This window comes from Rattus norvegicus, chromosome 5 (assembly GCF_021556685.1).
Source record: "Rattus norvegicus strain SHRSP/BbbUtx chromosome 5, alternate assembly SHRSP_T2T, whole genome shotgun sequence".
Taxonomy (NCBI): domain Eukaryota; kingdom Metazoa; phylum Chordata; class Mammalia; order Rodentia; family Muridae; genus Rattus; species Rattus norvegicus.
The window spans coordinates 78,027,982-78,046,610 of NC_141538.1; the positions used below are offsets into that span (position 1 = coordinate 78,027,982).

General features: G+C 46.1%; 1 protein-coding gene across 1 annotated transcript in view; it reads right to left on the reverse strand.

Moving 5' to 3' along the window:
* Svep1 (sushi, von Willebrand factor type A, EGF and pentraxin domain containing 1) overlaps window positions 1–18,629 on the reverse strand; it is a 176,912-nt gene that overhangs the window by 26,029 nt on the left and 132,254 nt on the right. Inside the window, 6 exon segments of the mRNA NM_001419684.1 lie at window positions 760–3,545; window positions 5,029–5,701; window positions 15,712–15,879; window positions 17,147–17,338; window positions 17,925–18,009; window positions 18,226–18,402. Coding sequence (NP_001406613.1) covers window positions 760–3,545; window positions 5,029–5,701; window positions 15,712–15,879; window positions 17,147–17,338; window positions 17,925–18,009; window positions 18,226–18,402 — 4,081 coding nt within the window.

Here is an 18,629-nt window from a genome sequence, read left to right on the forward strand (position 1 = left end):
TCATGAGCAGGTGACATCGTGGCTCTCAAAGTGCCTGACATATCAACATCTACCCAGAAGTCTTAAAATATACTTCAAAGTCACCGACTGGCCACTCATTCTTTTGTTTTGGGCTAACATTCTGTCCTTCCGTAGACTTTGCTTTTTACTACAGTCAGGGTAACGTGAAGGTGGGGCTAAAACGTTCAGAATGAGCCACCCCAGAAGAGGTGCTAAGTTATCAATGAGGTATGAGGCATTAATGCTCATAGTTCTCCCAGGAACATGAACGAATTCTTGAGACAATCGAGATGCTTTGGAACCTGATAGTTATTTATTCCAGTAACATTTTTAATTCCTAAGTTTATTCTAAATTTTTACGTCTTTCATTTTAATATTTAATGTCACGATCCCCCTCAGACAGCGGAGTATTATGTGAGCAACATATTCTGAGCTTAAGTAGCGCAGGGTGGATAGCCTCCTTACTTATATTGCTCAGTGATTCAAACATAATTGAGGGTGGTTAGAGGACCTTGCAGCTTTGTGAGCACCATGAGGATGGGCTTAGAACCGTAGTCTGGAAAGGGTCTACATTTATTTTCATAGTAAGTGGATTTCTACATAGTCCCGAGTAAATAAAATGTTAAAAGCTTTGGGGTTTGGAGGGCAGCCCAGAGATGGTGGTTCTCTTTCTAATTAGCTGCGTTTGGACCTCTGACTTCATTTTAGAATCTTCTCACCTACACTCCTTGCGGACTCCACAGCCACCCATGGTCTTACCTGAGTTTCACTTTGCTTTCATAGGTATGTGCCTCTCCTGTTGCCACTGCATTGGCAACCGTCGGTGGGGGTCCACAGGACACGGGCTCACACGTTGGGTAAGGCTCGCTCCATATCCCCTTCTCTGTACAAATCAGATCTGAACTACCCTGTATGATGTAGCCAGGTCTGCAGCTGTAAGTTACCACGTTGTCCTCTGAAGGGCTACCCTTGATGACGATTCCGTTGGGTACAGTTGGGAGAGGGCCACAATCAGCATGCTCACAGAGTGGGAAGTCAGACCATTGGCCGTTGGCATCACAGGTGATTTCAGGAAGTCCAAGCAGTTTGAAGCCTTTGAAGCACTCGATCTGGACCGTCTTTCCACAGCCCAAATCAGTTGCATTGACGGTCCCCTGTTGAATGATGGGTGTGGAACATGTGCAAGGTAGACAGGAAGGCGTGCTGCCGCTCCAGGAACCATCGGGAAGGCATCTCCTTGATGGGTTTCCGTGGAGTTTATAACCAGTAAAACATTGGTACTGTATGTGGCCCCCATGAAAAAAGGAAAAGCCATTAGGGAAGCCCTGGGGAAGATCGGCAGGAGGACCACAGGTAGCTGGTTTACAGATGGGAACTTCTGCATCCCAAGTCCCATTGGACTGACAGGTGAGTTTCGGAGTCCCCTGCAACACATAGCCCTCTAGACAGTGGAATGTTACTTCTTTCTTGAACCCATAGTCTAGGCCATCTGTCACCCCATTTGCCACCTGTGGTGGGGCAGGACATCTGACAGGCACACAGCTGGGAGTGGTACCACTCCAACTTCCATTGGTAAGACAGACACGACTCCTGGCTCCTTCAAGTATGAACCCTTCACCACAAGAGTATGCAATCTCCTTTTGGAATGTGTACTCTTCTCCCGTCACTTGGCCATTGGTGGGGACCGGGGGCGAGCCACAATCCACAGGAAGGCATACAGGCTCATGGCCATCCCACTGTTTATTTTCTTGGCATGTCCTCTTCTCAGTGCCATTGAGCACATAGCCGGAGTCACACTCGTAGTGCAACACACCCAGGTATGAGTAGTCGTTTCCTTTGATGGACCCATTCCCGAGTGGGTTTGGCTCACTGCATGAGATGACTTCACAGCGTGGAACCGTGCCACTCCACTGCTTATTCTGTAGACAAAGTCTCAAGTGGGAGCCTTCTAGAACGTGCCCCGGCTTGCAACTATATTGGGCGGCACTGCCCATAGTAGTCTGTGTAAAATGTAGAAAGCCATTTTCGGGAGCAACGGGCAAATCACATTCAATGGAAATACAAGAGGGTGCGGTCCCATTCCATGTGCCATCTTCCTGGCAGACCAGCACAGGGATTCCCAGCAGTTCATAACCAGGCTCACAGCGGTAAGACACCGTCGTGCCATATAGAAATTGGGATGCATGTGGTACAAGGGACTCCTCTGTGATTTCCGACGCTTTGGCTGTCGCTTCCAAATGTTGAGGGTGAGGAGTCAGATATGGGACTTCCATCATGTCGTCTTCTTGGACAAAATATCCCTGCCCATCGCTGACTCTAGTGCAGTCTCCAAAGTCTATGTGAGGAGGGAGACCGCAGTCTATGGGTACACACGTCGGGCTGGAGCTTGACCACCCCGTCTCTTCGCAGGTCTGCATGGCATGCCCAACCACCTGAAACCCGGGGAAACAGCTATAGATAATCATGGCGCCATATCTGTAATCCGCGCCTTCTACGAAACCATTTTCGATGGGCTGGGGGTCACTACAGTGGATGGCATTGCAAGATGGGGCATCCATATCCCAGTCACCTGTCTCTAAACAGGTCAGGGATTTGGGACCTTCGAGCCGGAAGCCTCGGTCACAAGAGTATGTGATGGTTTGTCCATACTGAAAGCTCACGGAAGAGAATTGGCCATTTAGAATCTCTTTGGGCTCTGGGCATTCAATGGGTCTGCACATTGGTTTTCCTCCAAGCCACTGGCCATTTTCCCCACAGAGGGTGGTGGTGTTGCCCACTAACTCGAAGCCTGGCTTGCAGGTGTAGAGCGTGGTGCTGAGATAGGCGAGCCCTTGCACATGGATGATGCCGTTGAGGATCTCCTCAGGTTGGGGACATTCCACCGGAACGCACTCGGGCAACGGCGAACTCCAGGTGCCGTCAGCTTGGCAGAGGATGATTGGATTGCCTCTTAAGAAAAACCCATCGACACACAAATACTTGACGGTACTTCCAAAGTGAAGAGCACCCGAAGACGCGGGGACGCCGAAGGGAATCAAGGGAGGCGACTGACAAAGGACCAGCTTACAAACAGGAAAGGAACCGTTCCATTGCCCGGATGGCAAGCACTTGAGGACAGAGGGGCCCTGCAAGGCATGGCCCTCTTTACAGGAAATGGTCATCACGCCTACCTCAGAAGTTAATTCCTTCAGCACGAGCTGGTTTTCTAAGAGGGGAGGCTCTGCACACTTAGTGGGGACACACTTTGGGCTTGGTTTCTTGCTCCATTTGCCAGATTTCTGGCAAGTCCAAGAATTATCACCAACCAGCTCATAGCCCTCATTACAGACAAACTGAACCTTGGACCCTACTTCAAAGCTTTCTCCTCTCAAGAAGCCATTCTGAATGGGAGGGGGTTTCCCACAGTTGAGAGGCGTGCAGGACAGAGGGGCGTCACTGTGCCAGTGTCGGTTGGCTTGGCAGACAAACACAGGGCTTCCGACTGCCTTGTAACCTGGGTTGCACTGGAACCTTGCTTCGCTCTCAAAGGTCCTGCCAGTGGTGTGCTGAACAACAGGGAAAGAAAAGTCAGCACAGCCTGCAGAACAGGAAAGCCAACAGATAGAGCACATTGACAGGCAAACAGAATAGAACCCGAAGACCGACATTTACAATGAATCAGTTAGGACGTCCACGAGTAAAGATTTATGACGTTCAAAACTGGTCTGCTCTGATTTTTGTGGGAAGGGAAAATGTAGAGGTAAAATGTGGAAGATCCGATGAGGTCATTTCCTCTGTAGCAATTCTTATGGAACCCAACAGAGATAAGATCAGGGGTCTACGCAGATTTTGGTGAGCTGAAAGGCAGTGCCAACAGTATATATAGAGAACTTAGTGTGTTAAAAAAAGGTATGCATAGATGTTTTAGAAACTATTTCAGTTAAAATATTGTCTACTTAAAATGGCACCATGGCCTTTGATTCGGGAGACTAGACTACTTCCCTTCTCCTCTTTTTCTTCCTCATCCCTTGTCCCCTTCTCTTTTGGTATATGTGGGTGCATGTGTGGGGCCCTGTTGCCAACCTCAGGTGTCATATCTCAGGTGCCATTCACCTTGCTTTGCTTTATTTATTTCCTGAGACAGTCTTTGACTATTGCTTGTCGGGCAGGCTAGGCCAGCAAGCCAGTGAGTTCTGGGGAGTCAGGTGTCTCTGCCAGGGCAGCCTGTGGTTATAGGTGTGTGGCACCGTGCCTGGCTTTTCTTACCCTGGGGTCTGGAGATCAAGCTCACACTCTCTCTTGCACAGAGAGCACTTTACCTCCAGAGCTATCACTACAGCTTTTGTTCCAGTCTTCCTGACACACTTAGTGAGAAGACACTCTAGGGTGGGAAGCAGATTACATTCGTACCACACTTGACAACGGGCTCACCGTGGTGAAATTACCTTTAGATGTCTCGAAAGAGCAATGCAAAAACTGCACCTCACAGTTCCCTTAAAAATCGGAGTAACAATAAGCATCGCTGAGTTCCATTTAGGTGATGAGTTTGGTAAGAGCAAAATGGAATTTCATGAAAACTGGCTCTAACTTCATATTAATGGCTAAGCTAGGTTACAAAGGCCTAACGATAGGTTACTATAATGCAGAAAGATGTATACTGAGGGGGCTGGAGAGGTGGTACAGTGGTTAAGAGTATCGGCTGTCCTCCAGAGGACTAAGGTTGAATCTTTAGCACCCACATGGTGCCTCTCAACTGTCTGTAACTCTAGTCCTATGGGATCTGATGCCTTTTCTCGCCTCCTTGAACATACAGGGTGCATGGTTATATGGGCAGGGAAATACCTGTATGTATAAACTAAGAATTTGAAAAGATAAATATTGTAAGGTTTCTTAATTATCTTGATTAGTTTTTATTCAACACACACTATGTGTAGACTATATGTGTAGAGTAATTTCTGTTTCAGCAATCTGTTCACTGGCTTTACTTGGAAGTACTCACTCAGTCACGGTAGTGACCCAATGAGGGATGGACATTTGCTAGTCTCTTACCTCCAGGAAGCCGTTCTCAACCTTAGGTGGTTCGTTACAGGATACGGGGTGGCAGGTGGGCAGGGGTCTACTCCACTGTCCCGTGGCCTCACATGTGCTCTTCTTCTCCCCTTTGATATAGAATCCCTTGTGGCAGCTGTACGCCACCACGGCCCCGAAACTGTAGTTCGTTCCACTCGGGTAGCCATTTGTGATGCTTGGAGGCTCTCCGCACCGCACTGGGATGCACTGGACGGACAAGGGAGAAGGGCTCCACTGTCCACCTCTCAGGCATTCAATCTTCGCTGAGGTGTTCAGTACGAAACCCTCCATGCACTTGAAGCTTACTACCGAGCCAGCTGCAAATTTTGCTTTGCTCACAGACTCCAAGATGCTGTAGGAAACAGATGGGGGTTTCTCACAGAAGTGAGCTATGCAGCGGGGCACAGCCTGGCCCTCGGGGGGAACCCAGTTCCCCTGGGCATTGCAGATGAGCTGGGAATTGTCAGCCAGGCTGTAACCATCTGCACAGTAGTAGAACGCGGTGTCCCCGAAGAGCCTGTGCGCAGTCTCTGGAGAGGCGTGGTCCACATTGGGGGGCTCGTCGCAGGAGACGGCCAGGCACTGGTGGTTACTTGAATTCCACTTGCCATTGGCCTGGCATATGATGGTGTCAGGGCCGGCAAGGGTGTAGCTATGAGAAGGAAGGGAAAGAAACAACTCAATGTAGTATCGACAAAAGGCATTCTCTTCTCTTTTCATTTTTCTAGTCTTTCCAACACTTACTTTGCCTTTATTCTTTGGTTTTTTAAAAAAAATATTATTTAGCAACTGGATATTGAACTTATTGTTAAAATGATTTTAATGCTCGATTAGTAAGGAAATAGGTTTAAGACTTTTGCTATTTAAAGAACTCCAATGAGAGTTACACGTGTGTGTGTGTGTGTGTGTGTGTGTGTGTGTATGTGCTCTGTGTGTGTGTGTGTGTGAGTGTGTGTGTGTGTGTGTGTGTTTGCTTGCTTGCTTGCTTCTCGCAGTTGTACATGTGTACATGTACATGCTTGGAGAGGAGAGATCAGAGGTCACAATCATTTATTAGGAGTCATCTACCTTACTTTTTGAGAGGCAGTTTTGTTGTTGTTGTTGTTGTTTTGTTTTATTTTGTTTGCTGGGACCTGAATATTGCAGCATAGGCAGGCTGGCTTACTGGTGAGTCTCGGAGATCTGCTAACCTGCTTGTCACCACCTTCCCAGTACTAGAATAATACGCAGGCCACGCCCCCACAAAGCGGGCCACGCCCCCACACCCAGGCCAAGTTTCTCGCACAGGTTGCAGAGGATCACATCCAGGTTCTCATTTCACCAACTGAGCCTGACCCCAGTCCCTGACTACTTCACATTTTTAAAAATAAAAATGAAAAATAAGCTTTGGTCCTATTTGACTCAACTCAATATTAGGCCGCCATAGCATTGATAGTTTCAGTGTGTTGATTTTAACTGTCACAGTAAAGAAAAAGCTTTAGTGGGCTACACTTAGCCTAGACATAGCTTATAGTTGTATACTCACATCCAGTGAACTTTAAAACAGTGATTATTATTCTAGGATCTAGAGGTTTCCAAAAACTTCTGACGGTGGGGTTAGAGTTAAAAGACTTTGCTCTGCATGTGGGTTTGTCAGGTGATGAGTGTGTGGATACATTTTGCTCTATCTGAGCCTTTCTTTGCCTCTATCTGATGAGAAATTATTAATTCAATCCCCAGGGCTATCTCAATAGAGCAGAACATTAGGCTGTGTGCTTAGGAACTGTATCTGAGGCCCTCTCATTTTCCCTTTCAGTCTCTTGAGCAACAGAGTTTTGAAGGGGTATCTAACCTCCGTTCCGTCTGTTGTTTTGTTACCAGTGATGAGAAGAGGATGAAAGCAGCCGGGTGCCTAGTTGATCCATGTTAGACTCTGTGATTGGTTCATTGCACAGATGGCTGGGAGGTAAGTCAGTCACTCGCCACACATCGCTCAGCAGTTAGCAGAAGATGTGAGATCCAAATTTGGTTACTAGATTCCAACGCTTACATCTTTCCCACCATGCAGCCTCCCTCTCTCTCCTTTTCAGACTAGATAGATAAGACTACTGTTTGTGGGGATGCTGTGGGAACTACATGGAGGTGTCATAATACAAACCCCACTTTTCAGCCAATAGCCTTTAAAAAAAATTTTTTTTGTTAGATATATTTCTTTACTTACATTTCAAATGTTATTCCCCTTCCTGGTTTCCTGTCCATAAGCCCCCATTCCCTCTCCTCCCCCTCCCCCATATGGGTATTCCCTCTATACATCCCCCTTACTAACCCCTTCCTATATTCCCCTGCACTGGGGTCCAACCCTGGCAGGACCAAGGGCTTCCCCTTCCACTGGTGCTCTTACTAGGCTATTCTCTGCTACATATGCAGTTGGAGCCCTGGGCCAGACCATGTATAGTCTTTGGGTAGTGGTTTAGTCCCTGGTAGCTCTGGTTGGTTGGCATTGTTGTTTTTATGGGGTTTCAGCCAAGATTCTTAAGGCGTTAGCAACCAAAACTTTTACTGAGGTCCCTTTTAAGTCTACAAGAAGTAATCCATCAGAGAAAAATTGGAATTCTGTCGTCCTCAGCAGACATCCATATGTACAGGAGACTGATGGACAAGTCAACAGAAGTGACAGATGCCAGGAGACATCTGTATATCCGCCCCACTTATGGCTGTGTGCCATGCAATGTGCGGAAGCCGTGTCTGCATGAACTCTCTTATTCCCAGTAGCTGAGGGAGGTCTCCGCTTAGGGCCTCTTCAGCTCATGGTTTGGGAAAACCTCAGTCTTCACAAGTAGATACAGACTTAGTGGGTAGATTAGATGACTTTTCTCTCTCTCTCTCTCTTTTAAAACGGATTTATTTATTCATTTATTATATATGAGTACACTGTAGCTGCCTTCAGACACACCAGAAGAGGGCATCGGATCTCTTTACAGATGGTTGTGAGCCACCATGTGGTTGCTGGGAATTGAACTCAGGACCTCTGGAAGAGCAGGCAGTGCTCTTAACTGCTGAGCCATCTCTTCAGCCCCAGATGACTTCTCTCTTAACAGTTACAGGAAGGCACCCACAGGCAGTTTGCTTAGAGATCAGATTTATTAAAAAACCACCAGGCTGGGCCCGTTGATTTCAGTGCCCCTGCACAGGACATGTCCTGGGTAGAACATCTTATTGAGATTCCTGATACCTTACAGCTCAACGTGAATCATTTACATCCTTGTCCCTGACCCCTCGATGTACCTGGCATCGTTCACTGGCTAAAGTTCATATGCACAGACCTAGACAGCCCTGGTTTATAGGAATCCATTGTACATAAAGTTGTTTTCCTTTATTCCCTAGCTCCAGGTGCCCTGAAGCAGAAGCATCTGTCTCTAGCATCTTCCTTATTCCACAGAGCTTATCGAGAACGTGAAAACTACGTTATATAACTTGGAAGCACTTGGGTGTCTCTGATCCTTGACCTTCTGAAAGCTCTCCACCAACTACTCTTTCCCAATGAAAAAACTAACAGCAAACCAGCTCTCTAACTGAATGGGCAAGGACCACTGAATGCACACTTTAAAGAGATACGAACGCGAAGAATTAGTTTTTAGAATCTTCAGTATTCCCCCAGTCTGGATTAAGACTTTTGTTTTTCTTTATGCATTTCAGTTAAAACGTGTTTCTTCATACATGGTGTCACTGCCTCGTCATACATGACCCTCCTCAGGCCACTGATGCTGTTAGTGAAGTGCTTGTTTGCGGTGGCCAATGACCCGATGTGGCAGACAGAGTGTAACACTACAATACTGCAAGATACATAGTTGTCTCTGCCCTGGGCCTCACATGGAGTTCCTGAGGACTTTGTAATTCCCCAAGTGCCAGCAGGTCAGGGCTTTGCTCAGCGAAGACAGGTTAGAGGATAAACAAAGATGAACATTTTTAAAAAAGGTTGGAATTTTAAGATGATAAAAAGGATATGTATTCTAAACGACATCTAGCAGAATTCACCGTAAGCCATTGCTTAATCAGTAAAGCACCAAGTTGCTTGCACTATTTAATTCTGTCAGACGTTTGGAGTTATATTTGGAATTGTAGGGGATATCTTTTACTCACTTATTTTGTTGAGGGGTCATTCAGAGAATAAGCATTTTATAGTTGATCACGTATTCCCTATAACTGCTGGCTACCGAAGTGAGAGAATGTGAAACTGGGCTAGGTCTAAGCTGTGAGAAAAACCTGGATTCAGTATCGACCCAAGATGGAGGTTTACTCACTTCAACTCTGTAACCCTTGTGCTCTCTTGTTCAAGAGGTCATGGGGACAATTTTTATACTTTTATTAAAAATCGGCCACACACCCTACGTCCCTGGGGAAGGAGTCCATCAACATCTCAAGGATGCCTTAGGATTCCAGCAATACAAAAGAATCCTTTGGAAATGGGCAGAATCCAGTGGTTGGGTTCCTACTTACTAAACACCATGGGCCCTGGGAGCTTTATGAGTGAGCTCCTGAGAGCACCATCTGGTCCCCTTCTAAAAGGCAAAGGCCGCTCATTAAACAGCTGGTTAATGAGAATAATAGAAAGTGTGAAGAAGCGGCAGTGATGAATCTTAATTTCAATTCATAACGACTATTGAAGATCAAAGCTCTCGTCTTAATAGATCCAATAATTTCCTTTAAAAGCTTCTGTGTGAGAAGAATCAAAAGAGGGAAACCCGGGGAGGTTTTTATGATGTCATTAACCCTTCCACACCCCTGAGTTTCATACCATCAAATGTCAACCTAAGGATGAGAAGGAAAAAATGAGAAAGAACTGGCATTTGGGGTGTGGATAAAAATTTAGAAATGCTAAATGTGTGGGTAACAGGTGAATTTGCATTAGTGAGTTGGATGGGGTCGCTTGCTTCTTTACTGTCCTGAAAGAAGGACATGGGCCATTCTACTTGAAGTCCTCGCCTCCTCTCTTTAGACTTGAGACTGTATCTTGCTCCCAGGATTCAGGGAGTGTCTCCCTCAAAGCTCACAGGGAGTATAGAAATTAAAATCAACCAAGCAACCCAGCAACAACAGTCCAGCACCCATCCCTATTGACAGTTGGCAGTGTTGGGTGAAGGAGAGACAGTGTTCCTTAAGGAATTGGTCCCCTCTAGGTGGTCCATGTTCTAGGGAACAGTTCCAAACTCATGCATGCATGGGCAGCAAAAATTGGACTCAGTGTGTGGTAACAATCAAATCAAAGCAGAGGCCATTAAGTTGGGAGGAGGGTTTAGGGGTAGGGGCAGATCCTAGAGGACTTGTGGGGAGGAGTGAAGATGATCAAATTACATCATATGCATGTGGGAAATTCTCAAAGAACTAATAAACTATTCTATCATATTAAAATGACAACAGTGAGACAACAGTAAGACTGTTTGCATGTTCACATGGTATGGAGGTCTGGGTGTCTTATACCATCTGGAGGGCACAGGGAAAGCAGACTGGAGATCGGAAAGGAGATAAACTCCACCTTCCTGTGCTTGAGAGCAGCTGAGGACAAAGAAGGCAGGCCAGGTTACCTAGAAGTCACAGCTTGGATACAATGATGCTATTCTTAATATAACAAGATGCAAGGGGTGTGCTACACAAGCCTCAGGGAGGAGTTCAGGATGGAGGAGACAGCAAGGCAGGCCACACCACCTACAAGTCACGGCTTGGATACAATGATGCTATTCTTAATATAACACGATGCCAGGGCTGTGCTCCACAAGCCTCCGGGAGGAAAATAGAAATGGAAAAGACAGAGAGAGGACAAGAACAGATTCCTGGTTCTGGCTATCACACAATCTGTAAATTCTCTCTATAATACTTGATAAGATATAACAGGCATCAATTTAAGTGCATAGCTGGGCTAACCAGAAAAGAAATCTCCAGGTTTTCAACATGGAGCAGAAATTGAAACCAACAAAGCAAGCTTTGCCAACGAATGCTGTGGTTGCCTTTGGGTCAGACAAAGGAAGGAACCAGAGAGGAAAAGAAACACAGCCTCCGACTGAATTAGTAACGGCGTGTCTGGCAGGCATCCACATCCCGGAAGGAGGTTTGTTAACATGGCAGGCTTGCAAAATTTGGTCCATCTCCGTGTTTGCAGAGATGCTGGGTGGAAAAGTGAGGTACTTGCTAACTACAGATCTGTGCCTAATACAGAGTTCATGTGCCTAATGTGCCTAATACAGGTTTCAATCCACACAACTCATTTTATAGGCAAAACCTTTCAAATTGATATATTAATACAAAGCAGAGGGCCCTGGGATAGCTGGTAGAAAAGTCCAGAGAGCCAGATCATGTGGACACAGTAAGCATTTTTCCTGTAAGGAGAGACTGAAATGGCAAGTCATGCCACAACCCTAAGGTGTCTTAGGGTTATTATCACTATGATGAAACACCAAGTTGTGGAGGAGAGGGGTTATTGGGCTTACACTTCCATATCACTGTTCATCTTCAAAGGAAGGGCAGGGACCTGCTGCCAGGAGCTGACCCCCGAGGTCATGGAGGGGTGCTGCTTACTGGCTTGCTCCTTATGGCTTGCTCAGCCTGCTTTCTTATAGAATCCAGGACCACCAAGCCAGGGATGGCACCACCCACAGTGAGCTGGGCCCTCCCCTGTCAGTCACTAATTAAGAAAACACCTTACAGGCTTGCTAAGAGCCTGATCTGTGAAGGCATTTTCTCAACTAGGCTCCCTCCTCTCTGCTGACTCTAACTTGTGTCAAGTTGACATAGAAGTAACCAGGACAAGAGGCACGTTCCCCATCAGGAAAGGTTCAGCATGAACAAGGTTTGCAAGAATAGCGCTCTGATGAATGAGATGCTAGAAGAGAACCGTTTGCATACTGGGTTTTAACAAGCAGTGTTACTGAAGTTGGACTGGATTGCCAGGCATCAGAAACCAGAAAGAGCGGAGGGATAGGGAAGGTTGACTAGAAGGCACTAGGTCACAGGCACATGGGAGAAGTTGAGACTGCAGGAAACAGCCGTGCACATTTCAATAAGCTTCAAGAAGTCATTCTGGAAGTGTTCGCCGTAAAGAAATGACAAATACCTAAGCCGGTAGGTACATTTAACCTGGAGGAAGAACGGCATTGTGTACTGGATGCATTAGGTGATACCCCATTAACGAATACACTTTTTAGACTTTCATGTATCAGTTTCTAAAGTATCATTTTAAAAATTAAAACGGTTACATTGTTTACTCCCTTCTCCTTCTTCCTTTCTGTCTTTCCCATGCCTCCCTGCCTTGTTCCCTCTCAGATTGGTGGCCTGCTGTTACATATATATGCATAAATATAGAAATGCAAGCTGCTGACCCATTACGTACGACCTGTTGATTGCAAGAGTTTAGGGCTGATCACTTGGTGTTGGACAATCGATGAGGGGGCTCATCCCTTGGTAAGAATAATTCTCCCTCATTCGGGAATTCTTTAATTGCCTGTAGATCTTTGTCTGGGGTTGGCCTCGTGAGAATTCCAGCTTCTGCTTTAGCATGAGAAATGGTGTTGTTTTTGTTCCGGGAGCCTCATTGTTGAGGTATCTTGGGTGCAGCTTCCTGCCATCTCTAGGAGACTCACTATCGCAGACAGCTTCCTACTCTGTTGGCTCTGTACAGTTCCCACCCTCTCTTCATTTGGGCGTTGTAAACAAATAGATCTGGAATCCCAGATAGCTATTTGTGATTGGACTGAAGGTGCTGTCGCCACCTGCTGGCAGTCACATGTAAGTTACACTTTAACTCGGCCGGCAGGGTCTCTTTGAATTTTGAATTATTAATAATATCTTGCAAAGCTCCAAATATGCATATTCCATGACCTGGGTTACAGCTTCCAATGTCTAGGCCAGGGATATCCCATTTTATATATATGCCAGGAAACATGCAGGAGTACTCTACGCTCTGCTTTTTATTAGCAAATAAAGTGGGAACAAATTAGTCTACTACTGTAGAGAAACAAGTAATTTAGAGACTTGTGATTTGTGGTGAAATAACTATTCACTTGTTCAGCCATCGAAGACAATCCCCTCCTGTATTACGGGCAGCCAGCAGGGGCCAGCACTTCATATGATAATCATATTACAATGCTAAAGTTACTGCTGTTGTTGTTTTCATTTAGCATTTCAGAACGTTCTAATGTCAGTGTTTGGGGCTCCAGGTCTCCTCAAGAACATGTCACCATGACACACACACACACACACACACACACACACACACACACACACACACATGCGCGCACCCACCAGAAGTCAACATCAGTGGTCTTTCTCTGTTGTTCTGTAGTTTGTTCTCTACTGAACCTGAAACTTGCTCTTTTGGTTAGACTGGCCACACAGGGAGCCACCAGGATCTGCCTGTCTCTGCCTCCACCAGCCCTGGGGTTAAGATAAGTGCCACACTGCTCGAGTTTTTACCTGGGTGTTGGGGATCTGAACTTAGTCCTCATGAGGAACCTTACTCACAGAGTCATCTCACCAGGCCAGAGATGACTCGTTCTTTAAAATATATATATATAAATGTATGAGAGCTCTGCTGCATATAAACCCACACACCAGAAGAGGGCATCAGATCCCATTACAGATGGCTGTGAGCCACCATGTGGGTGCTGGGAATTGAACTCAGGACCTCTGGAAGAGCAGTCAGTGCTCTTAACCTCCGAGCCATCTCTCCAGCCCCTGAGATGCCTTATTTTTATACAGGCATATTTTATACCAGTGGAAAAGTAGTGTATCTACATACGCATAATTAAAAATAAAATAAATATTTAACAAGAGAGAAGTGATTTAAATGATACTGCATAAATGAGGCAATGTGTACAAACATACATCAACATGTAAATTAAAAGTCTATTTGCCTATGAAAACGTGCCTGTAATTATGACAGATGGGCATTTGTTAACATGAGGAGAGTAGACAGGCATTGAGGCTGGTTTCTGGGAGAATCTGTCCTATCGTATTTCTTGCTTTAAAACTACTTAATTATAGCAAAAACTGAACATGTGCTTCTATCTCTATAATGGGGACACAGGTGACTTTAAACAGAGCGCTGTGCTATTTTTACAGCTGTATAGTTCAAAGGCTCTGTTAAAATTGTGGCCAGAAGGCAAGGGAACAAGACAGAAACTCTCTTTCCAGCGAGGCTGCTCCCACAGCACCCCGAGCAGAGGACGGCTTCCTCAAAGGGGCTTACTGTTCTATCATCAAAACTTGGAACTCCAGAAAAAGAAAACTGTCTTTTAGTAGTCGATTTTTGTCTCTCATAAAAAAATTACAATGGTAATGATTTGTGATTTGTGGTGGAGTGACTATGCACTTGTTCGCCTGTTGCAGACAATCCTGTATTACGGGCAGCCAGCAGGGGCTCATCCCTTCATATGATAATCATTCAATGATAAAGTCATTGCTCCTGGGTCTCCTCAGAAACGCATCATCACAGCCTGGACTGGTGACCTGAACCGAGTCCTGACATCTCAGCACCCCCATGCCCTCACTCCAGGGCCAGTTAACAGCTTCATTCTGGGCTTTATTGACGCCATCCCCTCCTCCCATCCCTGCTAAGCCACTCATCATAGTCTTTGTTCTCTCACAAATATCAGCCCCTAGTGAACTAGCTTGACCTGGGAAAGTGTTTCTCAGTCTGTGGGTTGGTGTTGGGACCGGTGTTGGGAGGGTATTGAACGACCCTCTCACAGGGGTCACCTAAAACCATCAGAAAACACACATACATTATGATTCATAACAGTAGCAAAATTACCGTTATGAAGTAGCAACATAAATAATTTTATGGTTGGGGGGTGTCGCCACAATATCAGGAACTGTATTAAAGGGTTGCAGCCTTAGGACAGTTGAGAACCACTGCCACAGGAGGACATTTGAGACACAGAGAGGACACGCTGCTTCTCTGAGGGCACACAGCTAGAACAGAAATCCAGGGGGCACTCGAGTGTGCAAACACCAGGGATGGTGAAAGTGTAGAAAGGGAAGAAACACAGTCCCCGCAATGGAGGGTGTGTCGGACCACACTCAATGCCTTGGTGGCCTGAGGTCCTAAACAGGTCGTCACTGGGATGCATCCCTCCTTTCTCTTTGCCTCACAGGACTCTCCTGACCATCAAAGGGGGCCACAAGTAAAACCCTTTGCAATGTGTTTCCTGCTTTGCCAAATATCAACTTTCCAAGTAAGATACTAAAACAAGAAGCCGGAGCCTCACTTTTTTTTTTTTTTTGGTTCTTTTTTTTTTCGGAGCTGGGGACCGAACCCAGGGCCTTGCGCTTCCTAGGCAAGCGCTCTACCACTGAGCTAAATCCCCAACCCCGAGCCTTACTTTTTTATTCTCTTGCTGACTTACACTGTGACCTTTGTGGGTGATAGACAGATACACACTTGCTTCGATGGCTTTCCCGCACTCTTGGTTAAAGTATAAAGATACTTTGTACTGCATTGCTCTTTGGCTACTATCTGAATCTTAACTTAATAACTAGTACATTCCAAGGAGATAGTGCTCCCACTGTGAAATGTGCCTCCTCTCCGCTCTCAGAACATAAGATCAGGAAGCTCTCTCTGGCTTGGCTGTCAGGGAGTTTCATTTTGTGTCCTGGATGCCCCACGCTCCCCTCCTTACAGGCTTTACTTACCCCTCCTTGCATGTGTAAGTGACCATGTTCCCAAAAGTGAAGTTGCTCCCTGTGGTGAGGGCATCTTTGACCATTGGAGGCTCTCCGCAGGACACAAGTTGACAACTAGGTGGCGCTCTGTCCCAGCTGCCGGAAGCTGTGCATTCAATGAGCGACGGGCCCTGTAAGCTACAGAGATCAAAGAGGGCTCAGGTCATTCGTCTCACTGGATGACTGTTTACTCCATGGAGAAATAGAACTTGGGAGAAAATACACACTGAATGTTGAGTTTTAGTGCACAAAATAGCAGTTCTTCACATCGTATTCTTTTGTAGGCATGTAAAAGAAATTTACAGGGGTCAGACCGTTTAAAATAACGAATGGGCAAAGAAACACAACAATCACTTGGAGAATTCAGGTCTAATGTGCTCATTGGTAAAGGGGGAAGTCCAGACCTTCTGACTGACAGGTTGCTGGGATGGGAAGGGTTAATTATTATCCACCTGGAGGCTAGACACCTGAAGAGACAGGTGTTCAGAGTCACCAAGGTCAAAGGCGCTGTCCTTCCAGGACCTGAGCTTTGGGCTGTTGCTCATGACTCTGACCTCTGGCTGTTCCTTGACTTTACAAACCCTGCACCCAGGGCATAGCTTACCCACCTATGTTTCAAGCATGATTCTGACACTCTTGATTAGTTTTTTTTAAACATTTTTTTGTTGATTTATTTATGTATATGAGTACATTGTCACTGTCTTCAGACACACCAGAAGGCGGCATCAGATCTCATTACAGATGGTTGTGAGTCACCATGTGGTTGCTGGGAATTGAACTCAGGACCTCTGGAAGAGCAGGCAGTGCTCTTAACCACTGAGCCATCTCTCCAGCCCTTGATTATTTCTTTTAAAAAGTTATCTTTTGTTGTTGTTGCTGGGGAATGTGTGGAGAGGTCAGAGGACAACTTGAAGGAGTCCCTTCATTCCCCCCATTAGGCTTAGATGCAAGCATCTTTATCCTCAGAGCCATTTCACTGGCCCTTGATTCTTTACTTCTATTCACTTGATCTGATTCACTTTACAACCTGATGAATACCTTTCTGGGCACAGTCTGATACGCAAGTGTGCATGTAGACACACACACACACACACACACACACACACACACACACACACAAACGTGAACTTCTTAGAGAATTAAGACCCTTCCATGCTTGGTGCTCCGCAAGCCCCTGGCTCTCCTCTTTAGAGTCCGACCGCTCCAGTGGTTGAACTGTGAGGACTCCTGGAGTCACAGATGGACAGTCTCCCTGACGTTCACTGTAAGCCAGGCTCCAAGAGTCACATGGATTTTAGGATATCCCCACTTTTATATGCTTGTTTTGAAAGCCAGCTAATTCACTCACTCAAGCTTAGGGACACCGGGAAGACTGTAGGGAGCTGGACAGCTGTCCCCCCTTTACCTGTATCCGTCCTCACAGGAATATGATGCAATCGAAAGGTAGGTGAGCCCGCTTAGGATGTATTTCCCGTTATTTATGTTCTCAGGCTGGGAACACTTCACCAGCTCACACACAGGAGAGGAGTGACTCCACGAACCACTAGCAAGGCATGCTGACTCTTCATCCCCGGCCAAGGTATAGCCTTTATCACACCTGGAAGAGACAGGGGGAAATGGCTGAATATGGATGGCTTTATGATGCACACTCTAAGCTTGTGTGAGTGGATGATGGTGTGTGCATGAGCATTGGTTCACATGTATGACTGCAGCCATGCGCATGTCATGTCCTGCACAGGGAGGCTGAAGGATAACCTTGGGAGTTGGTCCTTGGCCTTCTATCTTGTTTGAGGCACTATCTCTTTGCTGCTGCCTTTAGTGAGCAGGTGTGAGAGTTCTGGGGAGTTGCCTGTCTTTGTTCTGCCCACCTCCATTTCCCTGTAGAGCTATGAGGATTATAGTTGCATGTGACTGCACCCAGCTCTACCTGAATCTGAGGACCACAGCTTGGTTCTCAGCATCTACATCAGCACTTCTGAAGTCCCTGTAACTATAGTTCCAGGAGATCTGATGCCCTCTTCTGGCCTCCCTGGGTAACTGCACACATGGGGCAGCCTCACCCAGACACATAAATGAGAAAATTTTATAAAAGCCCTCTGCGATTGTTTCCCCTTTCCTTGGTATTCTATTACTGCTGGCATGCCGTTAACTACTGCACTCCACCTTTAAAGTTAGACACTCACCTGTACCTCACCTTACTGCCATATGTGAACGCTGACCCGTCAACACCGCCATTTTCAGGAACAGGTGGGGCACCACAGGAAATGGCTGTAAGGAGGGAACAAACTGTGTGGTTATCTGAAACTGTGCAAAGCCCTCTGAAAGCTTCCAGCTTCCAAATTTTATCCCCTTGTCATGTTTAAACGTGAGCCCAATTCCTGGCTTTCAGAAGAAAGACTGACATGGCCTAGAGCTTTCCACACCAACCATTTTATCTTTCTAGAACCGCCCAATACAGTGATCATGGCCATTTTCTCAGTGTACCTTCACAGGATGGTCTGAGGTGATCCCACTCGCCAGACTCCAAACACGTGATTTTTCTCACTCCCACCAGCTGGTGCCCTTCTTCACAGGAAAATGTGACTTCAGCACCCACGCTATAAATCTTGCCCAAAGAGTGGCCATTCTCTGGATTTTCTGGAGCCTTACATTTAACAGGTTCTTAAAGGAAAGTTTTTGTAGAACAATAAGCGGTGCTCACACAACCATAGAAAGTCTCAAAGCAAAAGAAACCTACAGCAGTTAAGGCGACTCTAAACATGGGGCAAGGGCTTTTGAAGGGAGAGGCAAAAACGCCAGGGACTTGCTAGACATTACTAGATAATACATTTATTAGGCACCTACACATTAATATTTTAAAGAGAGTTTTATTGTTTTCAAATAGTTTT